The 17,870-nt window shown below is 38.1% G+C and overlaps 1 protein-coding gene across 1 annotated transcript in view; it reads left to right on the top strand.

Annotated features, from left to right (window-relative positions):
* The first annotated feature begins 1,915 nt into the window (after positions 1 to 1,915).
* Positions 1,916 to 17,870, top strand: part of map3k22 (mitogen-activated protein kinase kinase kinase 22) — a 40,876-nt gene continuing 24,921 nt past the window's right edge. The window contains exons 1-3 of the mRNA XM_044105400.1: positions 1,916 to 2,333; positions 12,712 to 12,795; positions 13,143 to 13,187. Coding sequence (XP_043961335.1) covers positions 12,777 to 12,795; positions 13,143 to 13,187 — 64 coding nt within the window. The 5' untranslated portion in view covers positions 1,916 to 2,333; positions 12,712 to 12,776. The remainder of the gene's footprint in view (positions 2,334 to 12,711; positions 12,796 to 13,142; positions 13,188 to 17,870) is intronic.

The following is a 17,870-nucleotide window of genomic DNA, read 5'->3' as shown; positions in this document are numbered from 1 at the left end:
ATTGAAATTATTCAAGTTGATGATTGGTCTGATGTAATTTTCTAACCATAAATATTGTGTTTTCATTGGCTGTAAGAAGAAAATCTTCATATTCAACAGAAATAAAGGTAAGATAAGTTTAACGTTTCCCTTTTGCACTTTCATCTTCTCATAGATTAGTGGCAAGTTATTTAAATAACACGGTGAACGATGAGTGAAATGTTGTTTCACCTCAATGTTGCACTGTAACTTTGACATCCACAAAAGCCATCCAAAATGTTGCAGCTGCAGACTAAATGGTATATTTATGAAGGCAGGAGACAGTTAGAGTTAATGCTACTCATTTGTCGCTCAGATGGAAGTGCTTTAGCTGAAAGAAACCATGCAGAACAGACGGCAAAAAGATATTCTTTAATTCTCTGGAGACTTTAGTCCTCTCTGGCTGTTAAGGAATCCCAGGAGATGAAGCAACACACATTCCTACTTATACAGACACACAGACGGGCTTGTTTTGTGTAGAACAGCTGCATGATGTGCTTATCTTCAGCGCCGTTGAGCAGTACAGACATCTGCAATGACTCCGAGTCCATAGAGGGATGCAAATGTCCAATTGATATTCACTGCACTCGAGCAGTCCTAAACAGAACAAGGACATGTCTGGTCACAATGAACCCCCCCCCCCCCCCCCCCCACCCCCCCAAAAAAAAAAAAAAAAAAAACGTGCTGTGTGGAACCATAGTAAATTGAGTGATGCTGAAGCCAAGGAGAGAGTTTAGTAATCCAGACATCAGGTGTTTGAGGTAAAATGAGGATTTAAGACTGCTCGTTTGTTTGACACTGAAGCCAAACAAATGAGAGCTTATCACACTCAACTGTGTGAAATTGTCATCACCAGAGAGACTGCTGCTCCTCTTTACTCTAAAGAAAAACAAGGTATGTGCTGAAGAATGTGACAGTTTGTCCCAAATTCAGCAAAAAAGTACCAAAACTTGCTGAAAAATTACAAAATAAATATGAATAAATCAATTTGCATTTAAGAAAAAAATATATATTACATATTCTCACATAGGTTTTGAAATGTATTTGGTGTAATTTTGCATGCAGAAACAGTAAAATTGCACCATATTATCTCTTGTGGTACTTTTATGTGTAAACCTTCTGAAAATCATTAACTGACCAACTTTACAAACAACAAAGTATTAAACACAGCAACCTTTTAAAATGACATTCCTACTAGAATTCCAATAGTGTTATTTGTATGTTTACTTAGTTATCTACTTTATTCTCAAATTATATGTACCAAAAATGGTTCTCTGTATTTATTTATTCAGTTATTTTTTGCACTGCATTAATGGATTTGGGATGAATTGTGATTTATTAATTATTTGTGTTTTAAAACAGCACATAAGTTTTTTTTAAGTTATTTTAATGGGTCTTACCTTTATTACACATAAAAATGGGGTTTATATATATATATATATATATATATATATATATATATATATATATATATATATATATATATATATATATATATATATATATATATATATATATATATATATATATATATATATATATATATTGAATACAACAATTCCTAAGTTGTTGTTTTGTTGTTTTTTTTTACAGTAATGTGACAATAAATTCTGTTTAATAATTTGCAATTTTTATTTAGATTCATTAAATATGGCAATAATAAAACAAAGTTTTGTTCAATAAATGGTCCTGGTAGCCTAATGTGATATTTACTTCAAATTAATAATGGTCCGTTTTTCTCAGTTCAGTGATTTTTGGGATGCAAATATAGAAGAATTTAATACAATTCCTCAGATTTGCAGTGGGTTAAGAAGTCCTTTGGGGGGCAGCACTAGCACCTGTTTGTCTCCGCTGCCTTGGTAACGCACCACCGGAGAGCGTCACCACTTCCCGGAGCTTACGTTGTTGCTGACATCAGAGAGTCGCAGCTCCGAGCAGAAACTCGCTTCTTGTGGGAGAGTGTGTTGAGACAAGCCGAGCGCGGGTCGGGAAAACTTTACCCTGCCTCCCATCGGGTTCCCGGTGCAGTTTGTTCCCCCCTCCCGTTAAACACAGGGACCGACTCTGGATTATGCACCTTTGAGAGGAAGAGGATCTGTTTCTGCCAAAGTGCTGCTGGTTCGCTGTAATTTCTGCGCGTTGCTGAGCGCAGTTTCCGGATTTTGGGCTCTGAGTTCTTATTTGGAAAGATTTGCTCTGCGACTGTTGGGAATTTTCCAGTGTTTAACTGTTTTGAATTATAGCCAAGAAGAAAGACATCCACCTTCACAAATCCTGCACCCACATGCGTAACATGGACACACTTAGACAACAAGGTAAGGGTTTCGTTTTGCTTTACATTACTTTTTTTATTGAGCCTTTTCTTTGATCGAAAACGAAATTCCTGGATACTAAGATAAATTTTATTTCCGATAATTGTTAGTATATGGATTAATGTTTGCACTGGCAGCAGGCTTACAAAGCTTTTCTTCTCGCAAGTGGAAACTATTACTTGGACAGACTCCAATTGGTTTCAATGCAATTGTTACTGTGGTGAGTTTGAATTGAGAAAACCCCACAATTATGCTTTACAGACTAAACATTTTTTTTCCTTTTCCTTTCCTCCCCCATCCTGCTTAGTTTTGCTTTCTATAAAACGTCAAAAAAAAAAAAAAAAAAAAAAAAAGTTCTGCACAAGAAATTTTTTTCAGTGATGTAACCTGGATGACTAGAGATCATTTTGAACTAATTCCTCTCTCCACACTCCCCCCATTTTTCTGTTTTGTTTTGTCTTGAAAAGTTTTGAACTCGGATTGAGATGTTTTTTTTGCGTCTGTATAAAAGTGGAATAAGAAAACAAATCTATAGAAAATTATTATACTTCCAGTCTTTATTTGATATGCCATTATCTAAAAATTGCATCCATCTTTCCATCTGTTTCCATTCATCCAAATATAAAAATTCAAAGTGACTAAACTACATGTGATGCTTATATTTAATAGACATGCAGCAATTAATAGACCAGTTTTCCAACTGATGAGGGATCAAGTGTTGAGGAATAAAAATAGTAATTTTTTTAAGAAAACAGTTCAAACATTTAATCTATCTTAAGTATGTAAACACTTTAGACAAGGTATACTTCAATGCACTCTGCTTCATTTCAGTTAAATCTGATGTGTAGGGGCTGTTGCTTAATTGAAGATAGTTCTGTAATCACTTGTTTTTGTTGGATTCAAAACATCTGGTCAAAATCACGTTTTTTCTCATTTTTATTTTAGATTTTTAAAAAAAAAAAATTGGTATGGAATTGGTCATTATCGGAATCGGAAGGTCAGACCTCAAAGAAAACCAGAAATTGTATTGACTGGTAAAAGGCTGGTTGGTGAATCTCAAAGAGCAAATTGAATCTGAAAAGGAAGAATGCTGTGAAATGAGACATTTATTATTATTAATATTATTTATTTATTTATCATTATTATTATTATTATCTTTTTTTCTGTATTCAGTTGTTCTTACTGGAAAACAACAAGCTAATCAAAATATACTTTGAAAGTTATATCCCAACCATCTTCCTGGTCCAGTTCAGTGTTTGAGCCTTCAAGGCAGAAGCATAAGACATAGTGTGTCAAACCCAGGCCTAAGGTGATTAATCACTCACATGATGCAATATATATATTGAAAGAATCAGAAGAATTTGAATGGATAAGTTCATCAGCACTATGACATTCCCTAGTTCTCACAAATAGCTCTAAAGCCATAGTTTAGCTGTCTAATGGAAACAGCCCTCAGAAATGGCTGCTGTGCCTCTGGCAAAACAGTCTGCAGGCCTGATAAAGAGACTGGATCCCACTGTGGATCCTAGTGAATACACACGTAGGGACCTAATACTAATGTTTTGATGGGGGCTGATGAAGAAAGAGCTCCAACAGAAGAATTTATTACAGATTTTTGCGTTTTACACGTTAACTTGTTGCAAATGTTGATGAGTAATGGAAAGGATTGGCTTGGAATGTGTTTTCCTTGTGAAGTGGAGAGCATGGAAATCTGGCATGCAGAGTAAATTGTTGGTCTACCAGAGAATTTCTTAGAAAAGAAAAGCTCAACTTGCTTCTTCGCTGAGAGGAATAATGGTGTCTTGTGATGGTTTGCTAGACGCTCACAGAGCAGACACATCTGGTCAAAGTTCACCATGAATCATATGGAGGGTATGTTTATGTCCTCATAAAAACTCAGTCAAGTTGTTTCTTACACAGTTGAGAGTGGAATACAAAAAGAAAAACATTTTCCATCCTCTTGTGACAAAGGAATCTTTTTTTTATTATTATTATTTCGTTTTCACTGTAAATAATTTATAAGAAGAGAAACAATGGAATTTTGTTTTATTGCAACTGCAAACTTTTATGTGACAGACCAATAATTGGCTGGTGGATAATTATCAAATGGAGATATAATAGTACGTTCTTTTCAAAATACCCATCAAAGAGTTGACCCTCCGCTTTGGTTTGAAGTCTCGCGTAGCCTCTAAGAGGGTTTCTTCTCGCTCCATCTGTCTTTCTATTCACTTCCTGGTTCCTGCTGCAGAAAAGCACGTCCACAGGCTGATGCTTCCCCTTCCATGTTTCACGCTGGGTATGGTGTGTGTTCAGTGTGATGTTACTCTTTTGTCATGCAAAGCATTATTGATGTAGGTGAGAAAGTTCCATTTTGGTCTGATCAAACTTCTCTTACATGTCTGCTGGGTTATCTACATGACTCATGTCCAATATGTTATGTGTGCCCTAGTTGACCTATGACAAACTGCAAATAGGATTTTTTTTTACACTCTCTCGTGAGCTGTGTTTCACTGCTGCTCCTCCAGAATTATTAGGTTACTTGTCTGATTTTCTGAATAATGCTTCCCTTTATGTGAATGGCTTTATATTGGTTGTGCAAACTTACTACAGCCCTACCCCTAACTGCAATAATTTTGTATTTAGGGGTATAAGAAGTATTTGAATACAGATGTAGACAGATATTTATTCATTTTCTTATAAAACCATTTAGAAACAATGTATTGTTTTCCCTTCCCTTCACAGTTAGGCACAACTTTGTGTTGATCTAGTGCATAAAATCCCGGCAAAATGGTGTCGTTTTGTTAATTTTCCATTCCTTTGCCTTGAAATATTTGTGTCTTTGACAGCTGGATTAATTTTAGTATTAAGAAGCAGGGGCACAATTATATTCAGGGGTTAGAGATTCATTGTAGTGATTGTACACCTACAATGATAACTTTGTTCACTATAGTAACCATGGTAAATGTAGTGATTTTATTATTTACATTACGATGAATGAAGGACTGGTCTGGCTCTTGTTTTTCCAGGATTTTCAAAAAATGCTCTGGTCTAAGCTCCGGTTCTCTTGGAGAACTGGATGTGAGTTGCAGCCAAACATCATCCCAATAATATTTTTTTGCATTACCAGTATGCACTGGATTGAGTCTGGAAGTAATATTTTGGTCAAAAATGGTGAGTAAGTTGAACCTGATTATTGATATAGATCAGTAGAAGATGGCAAGATTAGAAATGGAGAGTGAGTGAATCAGTGAAAACAATCTTTGCCGCCAAAAGGCTCAGAAAATGTCCTTAGACCTAACATTCCTAACTGTTTTGTGCAGAGACGTAACAGTTATGATTTATTTTCCCTGTAAATTTATTCACCATTATCAAATGTCAGTGCTGCAAAGTCCAAAAATGCAAATGTAATCAAATTTAAACTGAGCTTACTACAGGACAGCATTTTGTCAGAGTAAAAGGGTTCATGGTGCTAGGTAGAGTCAGTCTGGGTCTCCTTTCTTTATCTGGGAAAGGGCAGCGAGGTTCCAGCGAGGTCGGCGCTCCAGAAACTCAGAGGAAGTTGTCTCGATTGAGCTTTGTCTGCGAGGCCTGTCTGACTGTTAGGACAATGCCATCAGCAGCAAATGGAGCCCCGAGGCTGCAAGGACAGCCGGATAGACTACACACACTCTGGGTCGTACAATAACACGGAGGACGAGTGTGTCCCCACAGTGCTAAAAAAATAAATAAATAAAATGCAACAACTGGACAGGCATTGCAGTCATTTAGAAATACCACAAATTTATTAACACTGCGCTCCAAGGTAATTTTTATGGGCTGTATTTTTACAACCCATAAAACTCTTCTTGAAGCACTGCTGATTTCAAACACTTTGTTTCGTATGACGAACTCAAGTCTATGAGCCGTGTCTCTGTTCTGCTTGGCTTCATTTGGGTGGAGAAACATAATAAGTAAAGGTGCTTGTAATAGCACATCATCTCATAATGGAAACGACAGCTTACTTTACAGATTGCACAGATTCCCCTTTTGCTGTAGAGTTTTGTGAGGAAGGCAGTTAAGTGGGCTGTGGACCAATAAAGCAGGGGAATTTGTATATTTGGTTATTTTTAGATCAGCTGATAATGATTGTAGTTCTCTTTAATTTGTCTCATCCTGAGGATACTTCAGAGTCAGACTGAGATATCTGCATGCAAGATCCAGCCATGATATTGGACGGACATTGTCAGGGACAATACTTGAGTTGACTGTGGCATTTAAATTCCAGTCAAACAGAACTGAGGAGCCTAAAGTGTGCAAAGAAAATTTCTCCACACCCTTATGCCACCACTACCAGCAGCTTGAGCTTCTGCTCCAAGGCAGAATGTGAATTAAAGGATGTCAGCGGCAAATTAGGTGTATCTAATATAGTGGCGGATGAATGTAAAGCCGACGTTATCTCAAGAATCTCTCCTGTCATCAGTGAATTTTGTGAGAGTTTTATTTAACTTGTAGATCGTCACCTGGAATCTTGCAGGATTTGTAGGGTCTGGGTAATCTCTTCAGGTGATTGTGGCAAAAAACGATTAGCAGCCTCGTACGTAACAGAAATGATCCAGGTGCTACCCAAGTTAATAAAACTAACTACTTTTCTTAATCTGAAATACATTTTGAAATAATCCAAGGTGTCACAATTGTGTTTTACATCAACGTTCATGTGGCATTAGATTTAGAATAATCAGAATAAGATATTTGTCCACTGGATACTATTAGTTTGTGTGACTAACTTCATAATAAGCCATTAATAATGTTGACCCATTTTGCTCTTACATCATCAAGCCAATTTTGTCCACACAGCTGATTTGTAATGGATATTTTCTGTTTTTACAGATCACTCTGTAATCGCCGTGAAGTATTTACCATATATGGAGGAATAAATTGACTTGCTTTCATTTTATCTGATCGTTTCCTATTTGCGTTGGTACTTCAGGAGGGGTACCAACAAAAGCAAGTTTCAGTCTGAATAAGTGACAAACTATTACAAAAATATAGTTGTATTTATAGCAATGTCATTTACACCTTTTGTGCTTCCTTTGACTTCATTTTGAAACACATAGTTGACCTTAGAAACAGAACTTGTCCTTTTTCGAAAACAATTGACCACTTGGCTTTGGCAAATTCATCAATAATAAACAAAAACAAATCAGAATTGTGGCTATCAGGTTCTGTCACCTGGTTATTTATATGTTTTATGCATCTAATAAGCCATGGCTGTAAGATTAAGAAAACTTCACACCCAATAATATTTTGTGTTTGGTGATGTGCGTAGTTTTTCTCAACATGTTTAGACTTGACATTTCTGTTTACACTTGAAACAAAAGTTAGGACCTTACAAACCGGTGCATCAAAAATTATATGTGGATTTTAAGTCCCAGTGTAGGAGCTCTGGTTTCCTCACTGCGATGACATACGTGAGGAAAGCAAAGGGAGGAAGGGCTTGGACAATTAAATTAAAGCTTACACCTCAAACAAAATAACCTCCTCAGACAAGTTCACGTATACAAACACTTCGTCTGGCTTATTAGTGAGTGAAAGGACATGCTGTATTGTCCTGCTTCCCAGAATCAGCCACCATGCACCTTCTGACTCATGTGGGGAAGCCACACGGCAGTCTTGGCCTGCGTTCAGGATGTAGGACACCCCCACCGCTGACCTTTGTGAAAAGAGTAAGTCACTTAAATAGCTATGACTTACTAATTACCCTTCACTTCCTGTACGTTGTGTGATTAAGACGATCAGGGATGTGGCATAAAGTCAAGAGACATTATCTCAGACTTACTGATTCAGAATATATTTTCACCTGTACTTTTCCCTTCACATATTTGTTAGAGTTTGAATGTTTCTGTTTACCGTTCCTGAAATCCACTGTAATCTTTCCAAAACATGTCAAAAATACTTTTTTCGCAGTTGGTTTCTTGCTTGAGATTCTCAAAGCAACAAAAGCCTGAGTAAAAATAATGATATGATGGTATTTGTAGCAAAAAATGGCATTTTACCAAGTAAGTTATAATGATTTTAAATCAGCAATAAATATTCTTACTGCTGCTAAAATACTTCATTGTTTCTTATAGTTATATGTCCTATAATATGTCCATTTTGTTTTTCTGTCTATTTTTTGACCACAACATAGAATAGAGCCCATGTTTGTAAAAGTTGTCTTTAATACACATCTTCAACGATTATATCTAAAACATTTGGTATGGTTTTGCTGAATCTTAGCTAAGCATTTGACAAAGTTGATCTGAAAAATACTGACAGAATTGTCTTAGATATTAAGGTACTAAATTTGTTCAGATTTTATTTGGGAGACCAGGACTAGTTTGTACATTCATGTTGTTATGTACTCAGAGATTCACACAGATTCTGTTGGTTTTAGCTTTGTTCCTTTATTTTATTCCTGGCTAATTGTATGAAATATTGTGCCATTTTACTGTTTTGCTGTCTGTATGTTATCTCAAGTATGACAACCAAATATAGCCTGTTTTAGTGAGGAAGTTTTCCAAATTTGAAATTGTAATTTTTAAAACGCATGCCTTGCTAACTGTGATTAAAAAGCCAAGTTTTTTTTTTTTTTTTGCGGGGGGGGGGACATATTATGCATCTTTTCTAATCCAGAATTTACCAATTGCCACAATTCTGCAGACCATCTGCTTTGGCCTTAGCTGGAAGATGGAAGCCCTCTGAGCTCCACAGTGTTTAGATACTTGACCTCAGAAATGTTGATTACTCTGGGACTCCACAACAGTGATGTCAGATATGAGGCCATGCTGGCCAGACCACCAGGCAGCTGCTGAGCAGTCTAAAGAAAGAGGGGGTTCCCTTGGAGACCAAGACCAGCATTACAGTGTTTGCTTGGTTGGAGGGTGATGTAAGAGAGCTGTAAGAGCTTAGTGTGTGCTCACAAGAATATACATGCTGACCCGCATAGTCTGGGCTGCACTCTCCCTTCAATCAACAAAAATAAAACTGTAGGGTAAAGTTTAGAGTTTAGAGTTTAGCACCACTTTTTTTTTTTTTTTTGGCTGGTTCTGAAATTCCAGGGATGTCCTTTTTGATCTGCTTTAGAGTGGCGTTTCACGCTTGGACGGAAGTGAGAAATCTTATCCTATTGGCTGATTTTATCCACGACAAGTGCGTCAAAATGTTTGCAGGTTTGTTTTACACAGTCCTGTCACTCGGTACGTGTGGCTGCTGAGCAACAAGCACAGGAGGAGCACTATTTAGTATTTGATCTTCAATAAGCAGGGCTGTCACATTGCCCACTTGTGTGGAGAACTGGGCTGGCGATCAGTGGGCACCTCCAGCTCGGCATCATGCTGTGCAGAGGGCCGAAGCAGATGGACCATCTGGTGACTGGCAGCAGAAGGACAGAGGCTTGCTTGTGTGTGACTGTCTGCGTTTGTGTGTGTGTGTATATGAAATCGACAGACTGGGCGGCATGGTGTTGGAAGACCACCTGTCATGTTCTTCATCTTTTTCATGCGTGGTCAGTGGCAGCAAACAAACAAGCACAGGCTAATTCAGATATTTGCAATGAAAATATCAGATTTTCTTTTTGCACTGTGAAACTTGTCATCAGGTGTTGTCTTACTTTTCTTTATTATCTTCACTTTGAATCCTGAATCCATTTTGGCCAGTCAAGTGTCATTCCTCATACGATGTTTATTCTTGTAAACTTCTTTAGCATTCAAGTCGTTTAGCCTCTGCGTTTCATCTGTAAATTGCTCTCTTCCCCGCTTTTCTTGTGGTTGTGAAAAGTTTTCTCGCTAATCCAAGAGGAGAAAGAAACATTTTTCTGCCATGAATGTTAGGGACAAGTGGTATTTTCCGTACACAGACTCAGAGGATTCAAAACACTTGAGACAACCAGCCTATTTCGAGAAGCTGAACATGCCCATACAAAGTGAAGAACCTCTTACCTTTTAGTCATGTTTACTAGACATTTTGTCTCTTTTCAAGTTTTTATCAGCTTTATTTTTCCCCCAACATTATTCACTACAACTAAATTAATGTAAACATAAAGTAACATTTTTACAAGAATGACCAATGACTGCTGAACAAAAGCACCACAACCTCGCAAGGACAAGCAGGTTTAGATAATAGATGCTAATAGATGGATGAATGTCTTTTGTTAATGCAGGTTATAAACATCTGTGTGATATGAATTTATGTGTGGCGCATAAATAATTTTGTATGAAAGTTTAGTGCAAAATGGCCAAAACTGTACAGGTATGACAGGGTTTTCAAATGTCTGCTTCATACGAGTTCACTGAAATGATTGCTCCATACACAGAAAGCGAGAAAACAAGCTTGATTTGTTCATGCCGAAACATTTAAATGCAGAAGTAAGTCGACATTGAAATTATTTTCATCCCTAGAAAGGGTGCAAAAACACCTTTTGAGTGATGCCTCCCAATTCTACTTGTATGTAGCACAAAACATGGGAACATCATACATACAATTAAGATCAGATGTTTATATATATCCCACAGTTCCATCATGCAGTTGCTACAGTTGGCAGTCTTTCTAGCGAGATGCCAGAGAATCTGGAGCAATGGCCAAAGGATGGAGTAACACATGGCGGTTCTCCCCCACCTGTTGCTCTGCATCTGAAATTAGACTAGTTTACTCTACCAGTGTTTGAACAAAAGAAAAAAAGAACAATAATTGGGCATCAAGCATTCATGCAACAACTTAACTTATTTTACTCAAGGGGCCCCAACACTGTGTCTGAAACCACACACATACCGTAAGTGGCTGTAATCCTGTGTTTAAAAAAAAAATCAGCTACCTCTCTGGGCTTTGTCCACCAAACCGGTTGCACAGCTTACCTGCTCTTAGAGCTTACAAAGCACCAGTTCTTTCTTATGTCCTCTGAGGTAAATTTTGGCTGTAGCACCAAAAACTGGAGATATCCCAGACAGTCCCAGATGCTGATTTGCTAAAGGAAAAAACATCTTATATTAGGAGCTTTGGGTGGGATCATTGGGAAGAGCAGCCAATTTAAAAATTGGCATATTTAAAAATTCCAAAATTTAGTTTGGATATTTTTGGTCAAATTAAACATTTTAAAAACTATAAAACACAATACTACAAAAATGTTGGTTTTGCTACAATGACGTGGTTCTGACTTGAATCTTGGGTGGTGGAAAAAAAAAAAGTTCTTTCTCAGAACCGGTTAAGAACTGGTTCCAACACCAGCACTGGTTAGGAACCGGAACCTCTCTGGTGGGGAAAAAAAAGCAAAAAACACCAGCAGCTCAGTTCTGAAATTCTCATTTTGACTTAATTTAAAGAACCTCTGGCCTTTTTCATTGTGAAGTTAGCGCTAACATAACCAGATGTATTGCCTAGTTATGGCCTTAAAGATTGAATTTTCTCACCGATATTTTTTCCTGGCCTCACATATGACCTCATGAATGCAAATTAAAAATATATTTAGATTGGTGTTAGGACTAAAATTACTTTATTTGCTGTACACAACTATGCAGAAAGCTTTGTTAAGGTAATTAGATACTGTAATAGATAACATATGAGCTCATGACCACATTGTTGCACCCTGGAGCAGCTGGTTTTTTTTTTTTTTTTTCTAAAGTTCCTGTTCCCCTTTTCTATTTCTGCTCTTAAATAACGAACAAATATGTTCCTCAGTATTTGAGTGAGTTTTATCTACGAGACCTCTCATAGGGCACAGTCATCGTCTCCAAGAATAGTAGGCATTTTAGTAAATCTTTTCCTATAACATGTATGAAAGTTATGTGGGTCAAGTAGGGCAGAATGTCAATGACTCAGCATTCTTCCTTTGTCATTAACGAAAAGCATTGTTTTCAGAGCTAGATAATTCTTCCTGTATGTTACTTTCCTTTTTTGGTGTGTGACATCTAATGAGCGCAAAGCGCTGATTTTATTCTTTAAAAGCTTATGCCCTTAACCTGAGGCAGGTTTTTCTCCTGTACTCCCAAAGGCTGAATCATGGGATTTAGGTGGTATGCAGCTCTATCATTAAACAGGAGGAATTCCCTCAATGAGACTCTCTTGCAGTTTTGATAGAGGCAATAAAGATACGTGTGTTACCAGCCAGCATCAAACGCAGCTCTTGGCCGCTGTGTTGTTGTTTTTTCATAAAAGGATATGCCAATCTCAGGAGAGCAGGTTAGAGAAAAGATTGAGTAAATAACACCAGCGTTGAGAGCAATTTAGGAAATAAAACCTTTGTGTTGGTACCACCACCTGCGTCCTGTTTAGTCATTGTTTTTGTGTAATCACAGAAGTACTATGCAGCTAGCTTAAGGAGAAATGGCCCAGTTCACGGATGTTGAAAACCTGTTGTTTTTCTTTGCCTCAGGGTGAAGTCTTCGTTTTCAGAGAGAAGTTGAGCTCTGTGCTCAAGTTCAACAGGACCACTTCCTGATGATGACAGTAAACATGGGTAAGTTGCTTTTGAAAGCAAGGTTGCTCTATGTGCGTTCATATAGAAACTTCTACTTCCACACATAAAACACACCCATCCTCTACACTTCCTCTGGCAGGAACAGTACAGATAGGAGTAAATCAAAAAAGAGCAAAGTTATATTTTAAAAAAGGGATGTGAGATAAGTAACATTATCATTTGGAAATGTTGGATTTACACCTTTATTGATCTTTAAACCAGCCACATTTGAAGATTAACAGACTTGCCTGAAGATTTCTGAAAAATAGCAATCAGCAGTTAAAGTATTTGCTTCAGAACTGTTTCTATTATGATCCAAAACAAATATTGCTTTCTTTCCGCTACAGATGACGGTCTCCAGAATGGACCTGGACAGCACAGGAACACACAAGGTAATGAAGCACTAATGCTTAAATTAGAGAAATATGGGAAATGTACTTTTTTATTAACATAGCAGATAATATAAATCTGAACATCTAGAACACTCTAACATCTAATAAGCAGTCAAAAAAAGAACAAATTCAAAAGGGAAACTATAATGATGCATTCCCGCTCATCTTTTAGAGTCATTACCTTATGTAAAACACACTAAAACAAATAAAAAATCTTCATTTCCATGTGCTCTGATGAAATATCCTTCCCTTTATTATTATTATTTTATTGTATGCATTACTGAACGCAAAAATACCAAAAATGATTACATGTGTGATTACATAAAGACATTATGTAACAACATGGTGTTCCATGGCATTGCAAGGAATTACTTCCGGTAACAGGTCTTTGTTGAGCGTAGCTAAAGGAGCAGAGGAAGCTAAGTAGCAGTTTTATGGACAATATCTAATTACATCAATATAAAAAAATGTAATGCAATATGTAGATTTGGTCAAGTTATTGATCAAAACCTGGACTTTTGGGACGAGCCTTGTGCAAACATTGCTTGCACAGCTATTGTTACACACCTACAATTCCCAGCATGACATCAGAGCTATTACTCCTAGTGAAAGATTAACTCTAAACGCTTAAACATTACATCCATTAGGTCTTAAATTGACTGTGCTTCATTTTTCGGTAAGCTGAGCAGAGACTGGTGTTTACAGAGGCTCTTGCTGGCGTGTGTGTGCATCTGAGCGTGTGTTGTGCGTCAGAGATTGGACCTGGCTGCTGCAGGGGAGTGAGGACATATTTTGGCTCCGGCTGCTAATCCCGCCGGATGCCTTTGCCATGATGTGTCTCTCGGCTCAAGGAAATCCCCTCAATGTCTTTCCAGGCAGTTTGCCTCACTCTTCACCGCCTTCCTGGTCTGTGCACAGCACTGATTTGCAAGTAGTAATACTCTCTTTAAACAGAGTTTGTTCTCCAAACAAACTTAAGGTAAAAATGCGAGCCCACATGTTTAGTTTGCTTGAGCAGCAGTTGCAAGCAGATGTCTCCTTTTATGTCGACTGTCTCGGACAGCAGTTCCTGCCACTTTCACGGTTTCCACCTTAATCCTGAGAAAACGGAGGATGGGGGGATGCAGTGATGATGCAATGTCCTGTAATCAGTCTCCATTGTGCAACTTTGCTCACTCTCCCCGGCTTCCTGGAATTCCCCCTGCTCTTTTGGGGGTCACATTTTAGCCAAGATTGAAAGGGGGAGCTCAGGAAACAAACTGCAGGTATCCCAAACTGTTCGGCACGTCGGATCCAAGTCCTTGGTCACACTCGCTCTGCTTCAGGAGTTTTTTTGCAGGCAGTTTCTGAGTCACTGACAGTTTTGGTGTGGCTTCCCACCGCGCTGGCGGTTAGCCTTGGCTGATCTCTACCTTGGCGAGTGGCCGTGAATCAGGCCCGAGTGAGGTAATAATTTCATTTATAGGCCAGCTCTGTTCACCACCACACATTTCTCACACAACGACTGCCCCCTGCACCCGTCAGCCTCCTGCTCTCCCCACGCTGCTATTATCCACAGGCAACAAACCAAGCCTCCTACACAGAAACACACAATCATATACACTAGTGGGACTGTGTTTGTTTTGTATCCTTGACTGCGAGGGCTTTGGTTAGTCTAGAGCTCCGGGCCTGTCCAGGCTCAACAAATCACTAGAGAGACTCTGTGATGGGTTTTCTGTTCAAAAATTGTTTTTTTTGTGTATATAAGACATATTCATACAATATGTTGATAAATGATGAAGAAATTGGCTGAGGCCCATCATAATGAAAAATGCTTCATGAAAAAATAGGCACCAAAGAAAAAATGCCCTCCAAAAGTATTAACAACACTTCTTCTCATTTTGACAGTTTTAAATCCACAAATAGACCAGTTGTGATGAATATGTTATTCCACATGTTTCACTAATAATTTAAAAAATATTCATATTCAGCGCCCCAAGTTAGTCTTTAGAATACCTGTTGCTGCATTTACTGATTTTGAGGAATTTCCTTGCCACCTTTTTACACCTGGAATTATTTTAGTTTTTTTTTGTTTTTTGTTTTGCTTATTACTCTTTCCCAAAGAGCTTTGAAAATCAATTTTCAACTCGTGGCACAGATTTTGAATTAGATTTTGCTCTGGACTTTGACTGGGCCATTTTGAAACATGATTTTATCTAGAGCGGATCTCTGGTTAGACTTCAACCGGAGTGAAGTAGCGATAGGTTAAAGTCTTAAAGCGTATTTTATTGCTTTCTTGTGTATTTTTATACTGACACAAGCCATTCATTCTATAAAAAAGATGGCACCCATAATATTTGTCCTGCAGCTAGAGTGGCAAGGGAAGAAAAAAAAAAACAACAGTTTTTCTTTGAGTCGGTCAGAAATCCATGAATTTCCTGCGTGGAGTAATAAATCAGGTTTTCCTGCTCGCGCTCAGAGCAGTGATTCAGTTCCTTCCTGTTCGGACAGGCCGGACCGAGCTGTTAGTCATTCACCTCTGTTGACGCCACAGATTATTATAACTACCTCTGCCTCCTGTGTTTGTATCAAGAATAAAGTTTCGGCATGAAGCCCTGCACATTTTTGCTTGTAGAAGTATGGGGCTTATTTACAACTGGGCAACTTTTCAGCAAGACAGAAAAAGCATATTATTCCAACTTTGTTATTTTTAGTGCCCTGACTTAATAAAGCCACAAGTATTTGACTGGTAATTACACCATATTTTGCCAGATTTATCGCCATTTGTTCTAAGAATACCAGTCCCCCCCTTTGCACTGTTTCCACTATTTGCACTGGAGCTGAGATATGGTGGGTGTAACTTTTCTTATCGTGCTGCATTATTTAGTTTGTCTCTAAGTGAAAGGAGTGTGCTGTGCAGCAGAGAGCTGTGGGTCGTTTTGTACCTCACTCCAGCTACTGTGTGGATTTAATTACAGAAAAAATAAATAATGATCTACCACTTCTATGTGTTTGGCTGAGGGGGATCGATGCCTTTTCGTGCTAGCTACCCAGCCTCAAAGATTTATAGATCAGGGTTGAAAGGTTAGAGTTTCCTAGAGAGCAACTAGGCCATTTTCTTGATAAATCTGGATTGAGTGAAACTCTGCTGGGTGGATTTTGACCTACAAACAAACAGGACACAATTCAGTGACATAGATCCAAGCATTTCTTCTAAGACTTTACTCTTGCAGTAAGAATTAATTTGAGCTCAAGTTTACAACTATTTTTCACTAGTCCTTTGAGATCAAGGTTGGAGCTTACAGAGAAAAACATCTTTAATCATTAGTCTTTCAACTATCTACATTGTCCAAAGTCCTGGATGTTCTTTTATGCTCTCTTCTCTTCAGCTCATCCCACTGGTTTCCTTTAGGACTTATGTCTGGGAACCAAAATGGCCCAGGGAGAATTTTCATTTCCTCTTAACACCGCCAGGTCAGAGCAAACAGACTTACCGTGCGATTTATGTTCTCCCCTTAAACCATTTTTTCAACCAATAACACACTTAACACTAATTATTAGCTGATATTTACAGATAAAGCTATTTTGGAAAAAGTTCAGGATGCAATTAATCAGCGCTAATAAAAAAAACACATACAATGTAATTTATGTTTAAAAAGTAATTTCAGTATTTCTGCTGTGTAATTGATGGGGCTTTATCTCAGCTTATCTTTTAAAAAAGAGAAATATTTTTTTTTGTGAATCTATTTACAGTGTTAGTTTTTTTGTTTTGTTTTGTTTTTTTGGTAACCGTCTCAGTTTATTTGTAATTGTAACAGCAGAAGCATTCCAAAATCCTAAATATTTGTTTTACAAGTTCTTCAAAGGCACTCAGGAAGACATTTTCAATTTCTGCGTGTGTGAAACTCGGGGTGTGAGTTCATAGAGGCATTCGCTTTTATTCAGTCACTGCTGGCTGCTTCTAGTCCCTCTGAGATGTGAGCAGAGAAAGTCACACAGATGCATCAGTAACATCATCGCTAAGTTGAAGGGTCTCCCCCTGACCTCAGGGTGAACCCAAGCAGACAGACCTGCTGCCAGCATGGACGGAGCGGGATCAAATTTCATCTCTGCTCCCATCTGCTCCCTGCGTTAGCCGGCCTCCAGACGTCCTCAGTGGTCTTCCACGCAGAGGCACTCTTCAAGAGTGTTTCTTCATCTGAAAGAATGCGGTCTTTCCTGCAGGTGCTGTTTGTCTCACACACCTGGCCTGGTTTCTGTGTGGGAAAAATTGGGTGTGCATTTTAGCCATGAATGTGCTCGTCACTCATTCATCCAGCAGGCAGGCTTGAGTGGAGGTCAACCACGTCTTTATACCGTAGACACGGCTCGGATAATCGCTTCCATTAACGCCTCTTGATATGTTAATGCCTGACACGCTCGTCTGCATGATTATCTCCTTTACATGAGGGAGTGTGTGTGTTTATATGGCATAAGAGAGATGCCCTCTTTTACTTCAAGCGTAAATAATGTTCGCTTTCAATTTTAAGCTTTCACCCGTTTTTTTTTTTATTTGCCGAAAAAAGTTGCTGCTATTCAGAAAGGGAAAAACTCAGAACCTAACAGCCTAGTGCAACAAAAACTCAAGCAATAGATATACTCTGTGTATTATTAAATATTATTGATTCATCAATAGCAGCGCTGAAAGCACCCAGTTAATAAAGA

Source organism: Gambusia affinis, linkage group LG21 (assembly GCF_019740435.1).
Source record: "Gambusia affinis linkage group LG21, SWU_Gaff_1.0, whole genome shotgun sequence".
Taxonomy (NCBI): domain Eukaryota; kingdom Metazoa; phylum Chordata; class Actinopteri; order Cyprinodontiformes; family Poeciliidae; genus Gambusia; species Gambusia affinis.
This window is presented reverse-complemented; position numbering and strand designations above follow the sequence as displayed.